Here is a 17,845-nt window from a genome sequence, read left to right on the forward strand (position 1 = left end):
GTTTAGGGCTCGAGCTCGCTCGACTCGAAATTAGGCTCGCTCGAGCTCGGCTCGAATTAATTTCAATCCAAGCTTGAGCTTAAATTTAAGCTCGAAATTAATTTCAAGCCGAATTTGAGCCGAGGTAAGCTCGCTCGAGCTCGGCTCGTTTCCACCCCTACCACATAGTACTAACTTGATACAAAAATAAAATCACAGGGTACTAACTTGATACAAAACTAAAACCATTGAGTACTAACTTGATACACTTTAAGCCACAGGGTACTAAAGTGAAAAAGTGCGAAACCACATGATACTAACTTGATACACTTTAAAGCACAGGATACTAAAATGAAAAAGTGCGAAACCATAGGGAGGATTTTTGAAGTTTTTCTTTTCTTATATTATAGAAAGAGCGAAAGAGATGTATTTTACTGTGAAGAAACAAAAGTACAAAATTACATTTTATATTTTCGGAAGTAAAAAATTAAGAGTTTTATGGTGAAATCAATATTCTTTTGTTCCAACGAGAACTATAAAAAAATCATCAGAAAGAGCTTTTAGGGAAAAAATGACAGAATTTTAAAAAATATATAGAAATCTTTGACCAAATTTTTTTGTGCAATTGCTCTGAATGATTCGAACCGCTCAGATAATTGGTCCACAACTTCTGCCCTGCTGTGTAATCCAATTGGGAATTATAAAATTCAAATACTAGTCAACATTTAACCGTTGAAATTAATATCTATCAATAGTGGGCCCCACAACCAAATTGGGCTTGGATCTGAACTCCTGTTCACATGAGAACCCCACCCAATAATATAAAGAGAAAAAACTTCAAATATCACCCCTATAATTTCGCACTTTCAATTTAGTACCTGTAGTTTTACTTTTTTATTTTTATTATTCATTCCACTATTTTTTTTTTTCGTTAAATCAATAACAACGTTAAAACTAAAGAATACTAAAGTGAATATTCGATAAACCTAGGTGGGTATCTGAAGTTTTTTATATATAATTTAACGAAATATTAACGGAGAAGCTGAGGAAAAGGGAAAAATGAAATCACAAGGTATTAACTTGATACACTATAAACCACAAGATACTAAAGTTAGAAAGTGCAAAACCACGGGGTGGTATTTGAAGTTTACCCATATAAAAATAAACACAAAAGATTTATATTAAATATCCATGCACCAAGTGCGTGGACCAAACCAATAAAAAATAAAGGCAATATCTCTTAACATATTCATGATGCTTTAAAGTAGTAAAATGTTGTGTGTATTCAAATTTTTTAAAAAATGTATATAATTTATCTGAATTATAGATAATTTTAAGTGAGAATTTATTTTAACTATATATCATGGATTATCCAATCTTTTAATTTATTTGATTTGAGTCAGCCAACGATACTTTGACATCAAATTTAAATGTGTTGTTCATTATAACGGATTAAGTTGGTACACTTCATATAATTCTCGTGACGATAAATTCATTAAAGTAAGCAATTAGTTTAAATTTTGAATTCAAATATTGTTGACCGTCTCAAATCAAACAAATTAATAGATTAGATAGTAAAATAAAAAAATTTTAAAAATTGAATAGCCAATTTAAAATGATGGATAGTTCATATAAGTTTTGTACTTTTTTTATCTAAATGTTTTAAAGAAAATTTATTTAGGCTAAAATATAAAAAATCTCTTTATAAATACCTACTTTTTAATTTTTTTTCTTGATTTTCAAAAACTTATATTTTATCAAAATTTCAAGTTGATGCATTTAACCTCTTCCATTAGGGTTTGACTACTATTTCGTTAATTTCTTATAATTTATACCAAAAATATCCTAAAAAATATATTAAAAATAAATTTTTTCTTATAGAAAAAATAAGAATAATCTGGTCATCTTTTTTTCTTTATAACCACAGTAACCTGTTCAAAATATTTTTAAAATTTTAAAAGAACAAAATGCAAATTTTAAAAAATTAGAAGAAAAAAATAAAAAATCAGATATTTATACTAGGAGTTTTATGCATTTTAGCCTCTATTTTTTTGGGAAAAAAAAATCAAATTTTTTATGCATTTTATACGGGAGTTTTGTGCACTAAAATGAGTGGTGGGTGCACGGGGTGACGTGGTGCACCCGGTTCACGCAATATATTCATCTGTGGTTGGTGCTGCATCTTCTCACTACGAGACGAGCACAAGGTAGAGAGAGAAAGTAGGGAGAGAGAGAGAGTATAGAGAGAGAAAGTAGAGCAAAGAGAGAGAAAGAGAGTAGAGAGTAGAGAGCGAAAGAGAAAGAGTAGAGAGAGAGTAGAGAGAGAGAGAGAGAGAGAGAGAGCGCACGCGCCCACAATGTGGAGGGGAGTCGCCGCGCACTCTCCTCTCCTCCTACGAGCCCTTCCTCCTCCTCCTCCTCCTACCCTGCTTCTTGTACCCACCACCAACACCACCACCACCACCACCTCTCTCGCCCCTCTCCTCAGAGCCTCCTCCCCTGCGCCGCCGCGGCTCCGCCGTGTTGCGGCGGCGGCGGCGGCGATGCACGACGGCGCCGCCGCCGCCCTCGTCATGGGCGGCGCCTACTCCCTCGTCCTCGCCTTCGATAAGCTCTCCGAGAGGCATATCGTCGAACAGGTCTCGGACACCCTCTCTCTCTCTCTCTCTCTCTCTCTCTCTCCTTTGGAGTTGATTGTGGGGTATATATGCATCGTAAAAAAGGGTTAAAAATTGTCTTTTTTTTTTGTTACGGATACTCAACAGCTTCGATTTCTTTGTAGTGGTGTTGTAATTAGTGTATTAATTGGGTTATATGAGTACTTAACAATTTTGATTTATTTGTACTGGTACTGTAATTGGTTATTGTACTGAACAGCGTACTAGATCGTTACAGTAAAAAAGTAAAGCAAAGCGGTCCCAAACCTTTGCCCTGAGTTTTCACTTTTGCTCCCAGTATTTTAATTATTGCACAATTTGGTCCCCCTGTTGATTACATTAGTGATTGGTTTTGATGTTTTCTCTTGTGGATATACATCTTGATGTATATTTCTTGTACCCTTCTTTGTAGTCCATTGCGATCTTAAAAATTGGCTCAAATTGGTCTTCTTTATGGCGTGTTTTGTTCCTTGGAAAAGCGTGAAAAAATATATTTCAAGAAAAAGATTTTCGATGAAAAGCACTCTTTTCCAGAGTTTTCGTTGTTCCGATAAAAAAAAAACTCAGAAAACGAAAAATAAGTTTTTTCCGTAAACTCTGGAGAAAAAAGAAAACTTTTTCACAGAAGCTACTTTTTCTAAAAACAATATGGACAGAAAAATACTGTTCCAGCCAGAAAATCATTTTTTGAGATATTTTTAAGTGTTTCTAAGTTGGAATTTGATGAGAGTATCTGCTTGAATTTTTAGTTTTCTACCTCCAGGTTCATTTTCAGTTAGCTAATGACAATAGTTTCTTGTTTTATGAAGATGTGTTCGCGCTATCGAAATGCCACCTACGAAATTTATGTGGCCCCATTTTTAGCTATTTTGAAGTATCTTATTGTTTTATCTACGACTTGTTCATTTTTAAAAGCAGAGCTTAAGCAGAAAGATAGTGCATGTACTCTCTGGGATCCTTTTTATGTCCTCCTGGCCATTTTTTAGGTACTTCTTTATTCATCTAGACTATTTTTTATCTCAACATATTTTGTTCTTTGATATGTTTCTACTTATTTGAATGAAATGTTTCTTTCCCTCAGTTCGTCGGCGGCAGCGCGGTATTTTGCTGCTATTGTTCCTCTCTTGAATTGCATTAGGCTTCTTACCCACGGCCTCCGCCTTTTTACCAATGAAGCTCTAATCAAATCGGTTACGCGCGAAGGAAAACCCGAGTAAAATTTTGGTTTTTCTCATTTATCATGTGGATAGTTTTAATCATTTCATTTAGCTTTTTCTCTTCTTCATTAATCTATCTGATATTTGCCATGCATTTTCTTACCTACAGGGAACTACTTAGAGGTCCATTATACTATGTCATAGTACTGTTGTTTTGTGTTTTAGTTTTCTGGCGCGACTCTCCGGTAGGGGTTGTGTCATTATCTATGATGAGTGGTGGTGATGGTAATTGCTTAATTTCATTGAGTTTTCTCCTCGCTTTGTGAGGTTTCTGTATGTGAACTTGTTCTTTTACAGGATTTGCCGATATTGTCGGTAGAAGGTATGGTGCAATAAAGCTTCCCTATAATAGGAAGAAGAGCTGGGTTGGGAGCATTTCCATGTTTTTATCCGGCTTCGTTTTCTCCATTGGGTAGGTTATTGTTTCACCACGGCCTTGCTAGAAAAAAAAATTACGACTTTTTGCTGTTTTTTATGCTCCCCTAGATTTATTTCTGCTTCCTAGGCTAAGGCCTTGATTGATTAGCCTACTCCTTTTCTTCTTTTTTTTTCTTTTAACCTTGAATTATATGTGATCGAACGTGGTGCCACATCGACCGTTAAAATAGTACATTGACCGTTAAAGGTCATTTAGCATGATAGCTATCACCTGCTATTTACTGCCCCTAACATGTGTGGGAATTGTAAATGGAAAATCCACACAGGAATGGGCATAGCGAAAATTGGTAAAATCTAAGTAATCCGTTTACGGTGAAATTTGTCAAAAGCTCATGGACTGTTCGAAGGATCGAGAATAGGTCTGGTTCAGAGGAAAACATAACCGTTTGATAGTGGGACTGAATCAATTCGTCATAAAAATATGGTCGAATCGAATCGAAACAATGCATTGAAGTTTTGGAGGTCTTTTGTCCCTATCTGTACTCTGATTGGGGCTTATCTCTCTCTCTCTCTCTCTCTCTCTGTCATGTCTCCCTTTTTCTATTTATTTTCCCTCTTCATCAAATCACGCAATTGAAGTATCATTTCTTGCAGGATGCTGTTCTACTTCTCATGTTTTGGGTACATCTGTTTGGATTGGGAGCGAGCAATTTGGAAAGTAGCATTGGTTTCTTTTGCAGCTACTTTGGTGGAATCACTTCCTATTAGTGACGTCTTGGATGATAACATATCTGTCCCTTTGGCAAGCATGTTAACAGCCTTTCTCGTTTTCGGTTCTAGTCCGCAGTGAGCAATCCTTACTCTCTGCGGCATTTTCTTCTATCATATTGAATGGTTTTTTTCAGTTCATTCAACACCGCTAACATTATGTGTTGATCTTCTTCATCTGATCTACTAAAAACCGATCTGCGAAAAGTTTCTTTCTGTCTCCTACCACCTATGGCAATGATTCTACAGGTAATGACCTGCGGCATTAGTTTTAAAGGGACACGTGCATAGTTTTGCATAGGAGAGTGTGTTTCTTTGAGGGATAAATGCAACGGACCCCCCCTGAACTATTGCGATGGCCACATGAGTTATTTTGTAAGTTAAAGAAACTACATGAACAATCTATCCATTTTATTTAACCACCCAGTGGCAGTACTTCAATATGTTGGTTTTTTTTTTTCAGCAATTGTTAGTCGCATGAAAAGTCTCATGTTAGACTTCTGATAATGGCTATTGCAGAATTTTGACAGAAATAAGAGCTTATGGGATTGATTGAAAAAGCAGATTGTTCATGTACTTCGATCTGAATTTTCAGAAGTTCATGTGGCCATCTGTAGAGGTGCGATTGTTCAGCGAGTCGAGTGCATTTTCCTCCTTTGTTTCAGTTGTATATGCTACAAAGATTAGTGTGTATATATTAAACAGTTCCATGTTTAATTATACTCTCGATGCTCGGATGTTTTCTTTGTGCAATGCTTGTATGTATCTTGTTAAAGTATTTATATATAATTGTTGGCTATTTATTATTGGCTAAAATAGGTCCAATTTCTTGTCCCATGACAATAGACCTAGGAGACTAACAAGTTGAATTGTGTGAGACTAATAAATTGAGTGGGGTTGTGCATAATAGACCTAACAGCAAGAAACTCAACAATAAACCTAATTTTCAGGTGGGTTTAGTCAGATCGAAACCCGCGAGCGTTGTGTCTGAGCCCTTAAGTGCGATGGATGCGCCTTTCCTATTAGCATATGCTTTTGTAATAGTTGTTTAGCCCGTACAATCCATAGATGGTATTGAATGCTGTATTCCTCTCCCATGACAATAGGCTTAGGAGATTAATAAGTTGAATAGGATTACTGTCCAAAATAGACCTAACGGGAGGCTTAACGTCCAGGTGGATAGAGTCAAATTGAAGCCTATCTCACGGGCTGAGCCCTTAAGTGCGATGGGGTGCGTCTTTTCTATCAGTATGTACTTTTAGGATAGTTGGTTAGTGCTTACGATCCACAATAATTATTGACGAGGAGACGGTACTCTTGCTCTCTTGTGAAAGGTCCAAGGTAAGACTCCTGGCGTTCACCGGAAAAATGCTTTGCCCGCTTACTTTTAGATGCATGTACGCAGACAGCCGGTGCTGAATTGGTCGATTTATGGACAGTGTGGTTTGAACACGGCCGGTGAATGACAAAGCCTCGCAGGAGTCATTCGTTTTGCCGATTTGTAGCATTCCATGTTAGCTGGGTTTGGAGGGCACCAGAGACTTGTGTTTTCTTGTTAACGAACTACTCATTCCTATCGGGTACGAGAATGAGAATACCTTCTAATCTGTGATTGTTTGGGATAAATTTCATCACTTACCTGGAATTTTCTTATGCTTTCTCCACCTAATGATACCATTTTAAATAGGTAATGTAGTGGATTTCGGCGAAATGAGTGGCTCCTTAGAAAAAGGGGGAAAAAAAAGGGAGAAGAAAATGTTTGCTGATAGGTAATTGAATTCTGAAGGAGTATCTGCTCCTTTTCTTTGTTTCTTATAGCTTGTTTATGCCAGTATATCAAATTGAGCATATTTTGCTTGATTCACAATGATAAAGCTTTTGTTTATGCTCAACATATCAAACTTTTGAAGTGAACTCCACTTGGAATTGTCCTAATTAACTATTTGGTTTTGAGGTGCCATGAATTTCTAGTGTCTGATGAATGGTATCACAAATGTGCAAATTACTGATGTTTTATTTCTGATTTCTTAATCTTGATGCTCCTCTTTTTTTATTTCCTTTTTTTTGTGTTGTGAAACTGCATGAAGAACCCTTCAACTATAAGCCATTTGGTCGGCTTACCAGCTGGAAATGTGAGGTGGATCTCTCACCGCCTGATGATCTTAGACTGTGTATATGATTGGGCTGACGATAACGTCAAGATCTAAATAGGAGTCTGCAACACCCCATAATCTCACATCAGATGAATACGGGGTAGTAATTAAAAATATAAGAGATAATGGACTTCAGTAATAATAAATAGGTTTAAACATTTTAGGTTAGTGGTTTGAGTTCAACGAATTACTATTGATAGTAGGTCGGATCGTTACAATTCTTGAAGTTTTACGGAACCTGCTAAATGGTGCGTTCAAACAACTTATTTGCAAATCTTTCTACACTAAAAGTGTCAAATCTAAACCATGTTTATTTGGCATTTTGAGAAGGTTTGGCTATATTTCAGATTAATAGACACTTTTTATTCCTAGAAAGCTAAAAATGAATTTATCTGGTTTGGGAAATGTGTTATAAAGTCTCTAAATAAATGGAAATAGTTTGGTTACCACAATTTACATGATTTTAATTAATGGTGCTTGGAATCTACACGCATGAACTAATCAAAATTCTTCAAAAAATTATGTACACTAGTAACTATAACTTTCGATATTTTGGATCTAAATAAAATTGTTTAGTTCAATTTAGGATTTTTTTCGAATTCAACTATGGATTCGAACACCGCACGCGAATCCAAATTGCCACAGGACAGGATATGGATTGAACTGAAAAATCATAGAATAGCAGAACTAAGCAATAAAGCTTCAATTAGAAATGGTTTTGATCCTCATAACCCAACAAAGATAATATTCATCAGGTAAATGAAAATTATTATACAAAAATAAAAGAAAAAAAAAAAAGAGAGAGAGATTGTAGACCCATCTCAAATGTTAAACAGAATTTTTTTTCCATCTTTCACATTGATCAGATAGGAAAGAATCAAGAACAGTTAATCTCACACACGAAACTGATGCTTCCGACAAATCAAAGTTACAAAATCGTTTCGACGCTATCGAAAGAGAGCCTTAGATGCCACTGAAGAGCCCAAAATCCTTTACATGCAACAATCTTTTTTGTTTCATACTAACCATGGCTAAAGAAACAACCAAAATCCAGCTATCAACACACAAAACACAATTTAGGAGGAAAACCACCAGTAGCATGCAGTAAATTTCACAAACAAGATCCAACTTAATATTGAAGTATCTAATAGATCATTGTATTTAATCGCAATAAAAGAGAATAAAAAACAATTGCAACTTCTCTCAGAATTTAGAGATAATTAGGACTCGATCGATTCTTTTCTTATCTTTTTTTTTTGGGAGGGGGGTTTTGAGTTTTTTTTTTTTCTTTTTCTTTTAGCTATTAAGTGCAGTGTTTTTACAGATGGGACATAAGTTCTTGATCACTAGCCATTGTTTGATGCATGCAGTATGAAAGTCATGCCCACAATCCAACCTCCCCAGCTCATCCCCTTCAACATATTCTTCCTGCAACATAAGGAAGTGACAAGTTATTAGCGCTTTTTATTCGCTAGGGAAAAAAAAAGGGGTTAAAACATAAGGGATTCATAATAAATATCATGATTTTCACATTAACAGCATTGATCAATGTGCAACATAATGGAGTATAATAATAGTTTTTGGAAGAAGTGTACAGAGGGAAAAGCGAATAATAGTGACATTTATGTGAAGGGATAAATGTAATTACCCGACAGATACAGCACGGTTCAGTTTCTGCTAATGGTTCTAATGTAAGGGAGAAATATTTCCGCTGCTTCAAGTGGTTCATAATTTTTTCCTCGCTCAGTCCCGTGCTTACATTTCCTATCCGTTCTTCCAATGCCAAAAGTTCCTAAAGATCAAGACGACAAAAAAGTGATAGAAAGTTTCGAATGTATTAGCAGGACCAAGTTGCAACACCGAGGAGATAATTGTTGTACAGAGCAAGTTTTGTCACCTCATAAGACATATTGTCAACGTCGAGCCGCATGTCTCGGTGCCTGTCGTGCAAATCGGCACCCCCAAAGAATCCAGACCGATCAAAGAAAAGAACATCCTGTTTCAAGGCCACCATGACAAGTTAAATTCCTCGAAAAAGGAAAGCTGAAGTTCCGAAGAAGCCCATCATTCAGATTAGTGCTGAAGGTGAAAAATCCCACCTACACATGATTGCTATGTACACAACATAGCAGGGCAACCTAGTACTTGGAGCAGCCAAATGCTATTAGTAGTGGTGGCGACTTTCCACCAGACATTTTGGGTATAACAAACTCAAGGTTCGAACCAATAGTTCGTGAAATGAGGAGAAAAGTCATGTCTGGCTTCCGTGAAATTCAAAAATAGAATGAATAGGTCATTCCAGGTCAAATGAACCAAAGAGTTTGATTGATTTTTGACTGATTACACATGAAACAAAATTTCCTGGCAATCCACTGGGTCACTGAAGACTTAACCGGATCAGACATGGATGAAGCTTCTCCTCGCCCAAGTAGGATCAGATTGCGTTTCACTGGCCCATATAGTGTTACTATTTGAGGTAAACCTTACCTCACTAAACCCATTATTGCCGGTTATTGTTTGGAAGAGGTCTAAGTTTACTATGAGCACCCCAAACTAACAAGTAGCGGAACTTGAGACGAAAACAAATTTTCATAGTTAAGGAAAGTAATAACATTCATTTCAGAGACTTCGAAGTACACAAGAAAACTAAAAGCTAACCTCAAGTCGTAGATTTTCCTGCCTCCGGACAAATTCTAGCATGTTGCGTATCTGTTGCAGATAGAAAAATGTTACTCACATTGGAATTGATTCAATTCCAGCCTTTCGTGTAGTGGGAAATAAAAATAAATAAATAGTAGATACTACATGAGCATATTGACTAGAAAAACAAGCTCAAAGAAAAACAGTAGTAGCAAGAGAGAGAGAGAGAGAGAGAGAGAAAACAAAGCAAAACAAAAGGCCAAACAGAAANCCAAAAAAAAGTGTCATGTTTGATCAAATTTGAAAGCAATGATTTGGTGAATATTAGTGAATATTCAAGCTTAATCCCTGAACTTTCACACTAAAATTTGAAATTGCATCCCTGACGGCTTTAAGCTGAAAATAATGGAACACTACTTCCATAGATTGTGGTGCCAACACAGGCTTTTTATCATATAGCTTCACTATACAGATCCAAATGCTGGCATATCAAGCTTGCTTTGCTCTGTTATAGTTAGGCTCCCAAGGAACACTAGAGGCTTTTGATGGGAAAAGAAAAGTTTTAGCCTAAGCTGCAAAGCAACAAAGATTTGCATAACAAACAATTGATAAGAGAAAATAATTCATATTTCCAAATTTGGCTTGAATTGGGGTGACGTTTGTTGAGAACATTTTACAAGTATGGCTTATACGTCCGCTCTCTATTATCAAATACCTGCTTATTTATCATTATTCCCAAGGCTAATGTACTTCTTACTTTAGTTTTCACTTTTCAGAATAGAATAACATAAGACGGTCCACATAATTTATATGATTTAAAAGAAACTTCCACACCAAGCTGTAGCCACTTATTATTTTATAATGGGGAAGCAATTTGGTATGCACCAATGAGAAAAGTTGCTCATGCTTCTCAAAAAAAAAAAACAAGTTTGTAGGACCGCCAGCCAAAATCAGATAATAACACTATCACACCAATATAAGATTATTATAATAATAGTAAACTTAGGTAGAATTGCTTTTTCTGCCAACACCATGCTAAGCAAATATATTAGCATATTACTTGCAGTTATGTGCCCTGAGACATGAATTCAAAAGTCTGTAAAAGAAAATACTGTAACATGAAAATCATGCCTTCTTCATTGCACTCATTTGTATACCCTAATCATTATCATCATGGAAGAAGCTAACAAGTAGAATATTAAATAATATCAAGAGACATTGAAGTCTTTTATTTGAGTTAAAAGAAAGAAGACAACTAGCTACACAAAAAAGAATAAAATTGTTTTCATCTAGATGATTTATTAGTAATACCTCTGATAACATCCTGCTTCTTTCTTCTCTTGCAGCCGCCAAAGCCTGCACGGATAAGGGAACACCATTGTGCCCATCATTATGCCTATTTATCAACGGTGCTGATCTCACGAACGGTTGGTGATGATCTGGAAGAACAGCTTCAGATTGGTGGGTCCCAACCACATACGGGGTGAAAGAACGATGGCGTGGTGGAAGAACACTCCGATTTCTCTCCCGGGGTCCACCATTTGGCGAAGTCATGGACCTACGCAAAATCTCCGCTAAGCGATGGCAATTTTGAGGTGTGTTTCTTCTTCCGGTACTGCTTGACTGCCGGCTCGAACTTGATTCCTCTGAAGTTGACTGCTCACCTGCGATCTCTAAGGAACTCGAAGAACTTCCTATTCTTAAATTAGAAGTCCCACTCGGTGGGAACGGGTGCACAGCTTGAGGCAAATTTGGAAAAGATGGCAAAGGAGGATGCCTATATGAGCTTGGAACATTAGCTAATAACATGGAGTCTTCTGAATCATGTACAGGAATAAAAGAAGGAGATGGTTGATGGGTTGTAGGCCAATTATTACTATTAGCAGAACTACTGTTCACTTGAGGAAACGGATTAGGATTAGGATTAGGAGGAGATATATGACTCTGACTCAAGTCAATTCTCATTCGAGTATTTCTTAGAAGGCTTTCTTCTACCGGAGGATGTAGACAAGGGTGGGTTGATGAGCTAGGCAAATGTAAATTACTGCCAGTAGCATTATGAGGTGAAGTAGACAACAACAATCTATCTCCACTGTGGTGAAGATGACTTGAACTACCAGGAGTAGAAGACTGTCCTTGAATTCCATCAATACTCTTCCTCTTGCAAGATGAATGATGATCACCCTCTTCCGGAAAGAAGTTGATATTAGCATTTTCTGTATTATGATTCTGCTGAAGAGGCTGATTATAATCAATCTGAGAAATGTTAAGGTTTAAATTCCTATTCCCAAAACGAAGCATATCAGTTTCTTCAGATCCTCCGACTTCCATTCTCTGTCCACCTTCGATAAAGTTCACATTTTCATGACTATCCCTTTCACCATATAGCATATGACTATCGCCAGAAGGGAATAAATAACCTGGCAAATTTTGGGCCTCTATTGGATTGATATGTAAATTGTGCTGATCTGTGGTAGAGGCATTCGAACTAGACCCAATTTCCGGGTAGGAATGCATAGTATTATCTTTTCCTTTCTTGGGGGCCAGTGTGTTTGCCTCCTGAATCCTAAGGAAGGAAGGAAAGAAAAAACACGCAATAGACTTTCCTGATATCAGTCAAATACACAAAATCCGCTCGACAACAGCAACCAGAGCAACCTGCAAAGAGATTACGAAAGAAAAAGGGGGAAATTTTAGTTTAACGGAGTAGACATTCGGAACAGAATCCAGTAAGAAATAGGAAAAAAAACCCTCAGTTTCTCAAGGAAATTGCAACAGGAATAAGTTATAATCAAGCAAAAGGATTTTCAAGGAGAATTATAACAAAGCTTACATTTTCCTGATTGATAAGTCTAAAAGCTAAAGATGCTTTGATTAATTGCTTACTAGCTGAAGATGCAGTAACCACCCTTAAAAGAAGATCATTGTTACTTAATCTGATGTTAAAGAAACATGTCAATGAAATAAGGCCCTTTTGGCCCTGTGTTTGCATCTGCTTTGAGCTACAGTCACCTTTGTTAGAGTTTATGGCGAACAGAAGAGCCTCCACCTTAGAGCTTCTGCTGCGGCGGGAAGCTGAAATGAGATTCTAAGGTGAAAAAGCTAGAAACTCCAATTTCGATCTTCCGATATAATGCTTCTACTAATAGGCGATAACACTACCGAAACAACACTTTATCGAATAGCACTACACAATAGCACTACCGAAACAACACTTCATCGAATAGCACTACACAATAGCACTACTGAAACAATACTTCATCGAATAGCACTACACATTACAACTCAAGCAAAATGGTTACTCATACTGTTTGCACAAAAAGTGGTCACAAGGAGATAATAGCTAGATTTTGGAGAGCATAGAGAGCATACACATAGAAAAAGCATAAACTTTTAGAGGCATATATATACAAGTTCTCTGTTGTTTCTACTTATTTCATCTCCTCCACCTATCAAATCCAACTCTCTCTCCTCCTGAAAAGGTCCACATATAATCAGCATCAAATCACGACACAAGGGGAACAAAAACCCAAATTTTTACTCCCTCAGATCCCCAAAATACCTAAAAAAGCAAATTTTCCCCTAAAAAATCAGATGATTTCACCTCCGATGAGCTCAGATTCGTCAAAACTCACCTCCGAAACACGAATCGGCCGCAAAATCCCAAGGATCGGAGATCGAAACCGCCCCTCCTCGCCTCAAGCCCCGATCAGTCGATCGCCCGATCGATCGCCCGATCGATCGCGATCTCTAAAACCGCAAAGAGAGGATGCGATGGGTACGGAGAGAGCGCGAGAGCGAGAGAGAGAGAGAGAGAGAGAGAGGCGAAATGGGGAGGAATTTAAGTAGATTTTTTTTTTTAATATATATATATATATATCAATACAAGGAAGGGGGAGAGAAGGTGAATGGTGATGATGATGATGATGATGATGATGATGATGCATGGAAATGGGAAGGGGAGGAGACACACACACTCACACTCCCCTCCCATGTGACACCTCTCCATACACGTCAGCATTACACGTCAGCGTACCTCCACGTGGCCAGGGGGAAAAATTTTAATGGGTAAACTTTAAATATCACTCATGCCATTTCACATTTTCTCACTTTAATATCATATAGTTTAAAATATATCAAGTTAGTATTATGTAATTTTATATTTATTTTGTCGTCAATTTTTTCGTTAATATTTTATTAAATTATGTACAAAAAACTTCAAATACTTCATCTAGGCATATTGAATATTCACTTTAGTATTTTTTAGCTTTAATTTTATTACTGATTTAACGAAAATAATTAATGGAGTCGATAATAAAAATATAAAAATGAAATCACATGACACTAAATTATTACACTTTAAACCACAGGGTACTAAAGTGAGAAAGTGTGAAACCATATGGTTAGTATTTGAAGTTTTTTCAAATTTTATACTATGGTAGTGGCACTATATTTTTTTGGATAAACTTCAAATATCATTCCTGTGGTTTCGTATTTTCTCACTTTAGCACTCTGTGATTTAAAGCGTATCAATTTAGTACCCTATGGTTTCATTTTTTTTCTTTTCATCAGTCCCTCTGTTAACTTTCTGTTAAATCATATACAAAAACTGTAAATACCCCACCTATAGTTTATCGAATATTCACTTTAATAAGTTTTAGTTTTAACGTTGTCATTGATTTAACGAAAAAAATAGCGGAGAGAATAAAAAAAAAGAAAAATGAAAACACAGGGAATGAAAATGATACACTTTAAACCATATGGTACTAAAGTGAAAAAGTGCGAAATCACAGGGATGATATTTTAAGTTTTTCCTATTTTTTTTATGTTTCCGACTAATCAAATTTTGTTTCTAAAATTTACTTATTTATTATAATTTGATTAAATTACAGATTTTTTTATATAAATACTTTTTTTATTTTTTTAACTTTCAAAAAAAACTTATATTTTACCCCATTGATATTTCAAATTATCCTATTTAGCCCTCCCTCTGTCAGAGTTCTATCACTACTCTGTTCAGTTATTATAATTTATAGCAAAAATGTCCTTCAAAATGATAGAAATATATTAAAAAATAAATTTTTTTGTAGAAAAAGTAAGCGCAATTTGGTTATTTTGCCATCTCCATTAACGTTGTACTTCCGAAAATATTTTTAAAATTTTAAGAGGGCAAAATATAGATTTTTAAAAAATTAGGGAGGAAAAGTAAAAAAACAAACATTTATATGAGGTTTTCTATAATTTAACCTTATATTTTTTTTAAAAATAATTTGAATTGGTGATTGAGCTTATTTTTGTTTTACCACCCGTGGTTCAAAAGTTTTACTTTGCTTTCCTATAGTTTAGTTTATTTATATTTTATTATTCCATATTTTAAAAGTTTGTACTTTGCATCACTGTAGTTTAGCGCATTTTTTACTTTGCCACTACGTGGTTTTTTTTATAAATTTTCGTATTGTCATCTTATTTGATATAGAATTTTTTATGAAATAAAAAATAAACCGCGGGGCCAAAGTGCAACTTTTCGAACCAAGGGTGGCAAAATTAAAATAAGCTTAACTACTGAAAAAAATTTTGAAGTTTATTCTAAAAAAAATGTTTGGTAAAATTTATTCTAAAAAAAATATTTGGTGTGCTTTTCTCTCAAAAAAAAAAAAAAATGATTGGTTTGAGAAACGGCGAGGTGGTGTCACTATTGTATAGAAAACCATCTCTTTGGTAAGAGTAATAATGGCATTTTGCTTCCTCAAAAGCGGAAGACGTAACATTATTTTTTATCGTAGCTGCTAAATTTAGGCCTATTTGAGATGAAGTTCAAATTGAAGTAGATTTTTTGGTGAACTAGACTTAATGTAAAATTTATTTTCTTCACGATATTTGTTTGTGTAGCTACAAAACAAAATTGCCCTCAATTTTACTATTTATTCAACAAAAAGTGAATGACGTAGAAACCGAAGGTACAAGAAATGGATTAATATTTTATTATTTTTTCCTTTTTTTTTCGTAATTGACTACCATCTTGAATGGATCGAGAGTCAATTATGTTATTTTGGGGAGTTTGAGTTTCGTTCGTACGTAAAGTTATTGTTGGAAATTTTAGGACAGCGGAAACTTACAAACTGAATAACCAACGTATCGAGAAACCGGAATCAGATCGGATTGCTTGTTTTGCTAGCCTACTTGGATCGTCGTGAACTCGATACTTCTAAATCTTCCGCCACATCTACACCTGGCGTGATGCCATATCTACACCTGGCGTGACGGATCGGATGCGTGAAGAGGCTTTCAGAGTCCTTTTTTATGTCCACAGATTGTATGATACGGAAGAGGAGATGTATTTATAGAATAACAGAACCTCTAAAATATCCTGAATCTCACATAAAAATTAGAATTAGAATATCCATAATAGATATTCACTAGGAGATACATTTTTTAACTAATAAGAAACGTATAATTTATTAGGATAAATCCCAATCCACATTCTCTCTCACTCATTCATCTCTTCATACGGGTAATGAAGCATGTTCCACATTCTCTCTCACTCATTCATCCCTTCATACGGATAATGAAGCGTGTGACCTGATGAAAGAAATACATACAGAAGTGATATATTAAATCACCACCCAACTAATATAGCACATCACTGACCTAATTCGTCTATGCCCTAAACGTTTCAACACACACCGAATTAAGCATCACAAAGTCCCTATCCTGTAATGACAGGGCTCGGCCGACAGTTATTTGTTGTACTCATGATTATCTCAAATAACACAATCGAGATAACCGCATGGGCAATGAGTCATAAGACTTATGTAGTGTATTATCGAAATATTTTTTCTCAGTCCCTCACATTAATCTGTATCAGTCCAAACACTTTACTAGACATACTCCGTGAGATCGTATTTTCTCATAACCCTGAAATGCACGCTAAGTTAGTTAATTCGGACCTCCACTTCATAACGTAGTTCTAAGTTGAGGGTATAAAAGGGTTGGTGCTTACACAGTGACATTAAGGGAAGAACTTATGTCACTTTACTAACTGGTCGATAAGCACATACAGTATGATATATATGCTATGACGGAGCTCCTACTCAATGAGTAGTGTCACGCTCTGAAAACGCCATACAATTCTTGGTCTAGCTACCACTAAAATATCTAACCATCACAACTCAAATCATTTTTCTAATTTGAGCACCTAGATTCGGCTACTATACAAGCTCAATATGAAATTTACAATTTAGATTTTAAATTTTAAATTCTAAATTTTAAATTTAAGATAAAATTTAAATTTTGACATTTTAGATTTTAAAACCTAAATTTTAAAATTTTAAAAATTTAAAATTTAAAATTACCAAGTTTTAATTTTCAAATTACAAAATTCAAATTTTAAATTTCAAATTTTAAAATTTTAAATTTAAATTTTAAAATNAAATTTAAAATTTAAAATTTAAAACTTAAAGTTTAAAATTTATAATTTAATGTTAAAATTTAATTTTAAATTTAAATTTTAAATTTCAAATTTTTTAATTTTAAATTTCAAATTTTGAATTTTAAATTTTAAATTCAAAATTTAAATTTAGGTTGGAAAATTTTAATTTTAAATTTAGATTTAAATTTTCAAATTTTAAATTTAAAATTTTGAAAATTTGAAATTATTTTTTGTACAAATTTGAAATTTAAAAATTATACTTTTATTTAAAGTTTAAAATTTTAATTTAAATTCAAATTTTAAATTATTTTAAAATAAAATTTAGTAAATATATTAATATATGCAAGCATCAAAATTTTTTGGCCAATTTGCATAAAAAATTCACTTATTTTGGGCTTTTGCAAAACCGGACCACCTTTTTCGTTTTTGCAAATTTGGTCTGCTTTTTCAGCAAACTGACCAAAATACCCTTATTACTTTTTCTCTTTCCTCTTTCTCTCTCCTCTTCGTTCTCTCGTTCTTTTTTTTTTTTTNTCTCCCTCCTGCGCCCTGCCGCTCGGCCTCCCCTTCTTCTTCTTCGCCGTTGTCTTCTTCTCCGCATCCAGCCCGACCCCATTCACCGCG

General features: G+C 35.1%; 2 protein-coding genes across 8 annotated transcripts; one reads left to right on the forward strand and one right to left on the reverse strand.

Annotated features, from left to right (window-relative positions):
* LOC109718716 (probable phytol kinase, chloroplastic) lies at nucleotides 2,235-6,736 on the forward strand. 7 transcript variants are annotated; one of them, XM_020245097.1, is made up of 9 exons: nucleotides 2,236-2,618; nucleotides 3,555-3,622; nucleotides 3,718-3,849; nucleotides 3,963-4,078; nucleotides 4,151-4,265; nucleotides 4,886-5,077; nucleotides 6,334-6,340; nucleotides 6,439-6,579; nucleotides 6,687-6,736. In XM_020245097.1, the coding sequence occupies exons 1-8, from the start codon at nucleotides 2,337-2,339 to the stop codon at nucleotides 6,463-6,465; spliced, it is 939 nt and encodes a 312-aa protein (XP_020100686.1). In that variant the 5' UTR covers nucleotides 2,236-2,336; the 3' UTR covers nucleotides 6,466-6,579; nucleotides 6,687-6,736. The 7 variants fall into 7 exon arrangements, with proteins under 7 accessions (XP_020100685.1, XP_020100686.1, XP_020100688.1 ...); XM_020245099.1 differs by lacking the exon at nucleotides 6,334-6,340; XM_020245102.1 differs by lacking the exons at nucleotides 6,334-6,340; nucleotides 6,439-6,579; nucleotides 6,687-6,736 and adding exons at nucleotides 5,249-5,374; nucleotides 5,519-5,752.
* Nucleotides 8,262-13,657, reverse strand: LOC109718412 (probable E3 ubiquitin-protein ligase HIP1). Its single transcript, XM_020244649.1, has 6 exons — nucleotides 13,428-13,657; nucleotides 11,104-12,450; nucleotides 9,811-9,861; nucleotides 9,050-9,148; nucleotides 8,801-8,944; nucleotides 8,262-8,580 (listed from the first exon to the last, which is right to left on the reverse strand). Exons 2-6 carry the CDS (start codon nucleotides 12,307-12,309, stop codon nucleotides 8,449-8,451), a joined length of 1,632 nt encoding a protein of 543 aa, XP_020100238.1. The 5' UTR covers nucleotides 12,310-12,450; nucleotides 13,428-13,657; the 3' UTR covers nucleotides 8,262-8,448.

Source organism: Ananas comosus, linkage group 12 (genome assembly GCF_001540865.1).
Source record: "Ananas comosus cultivar F153 linkage group 12, ASM154086v1, whole genome shotgun sequence".
NCBI lineage: Eukaryota > Viridiplantae > Streptophyta > Magnoliopsida > Poales > Bromeliaceae > Ananas > Ananas comosus.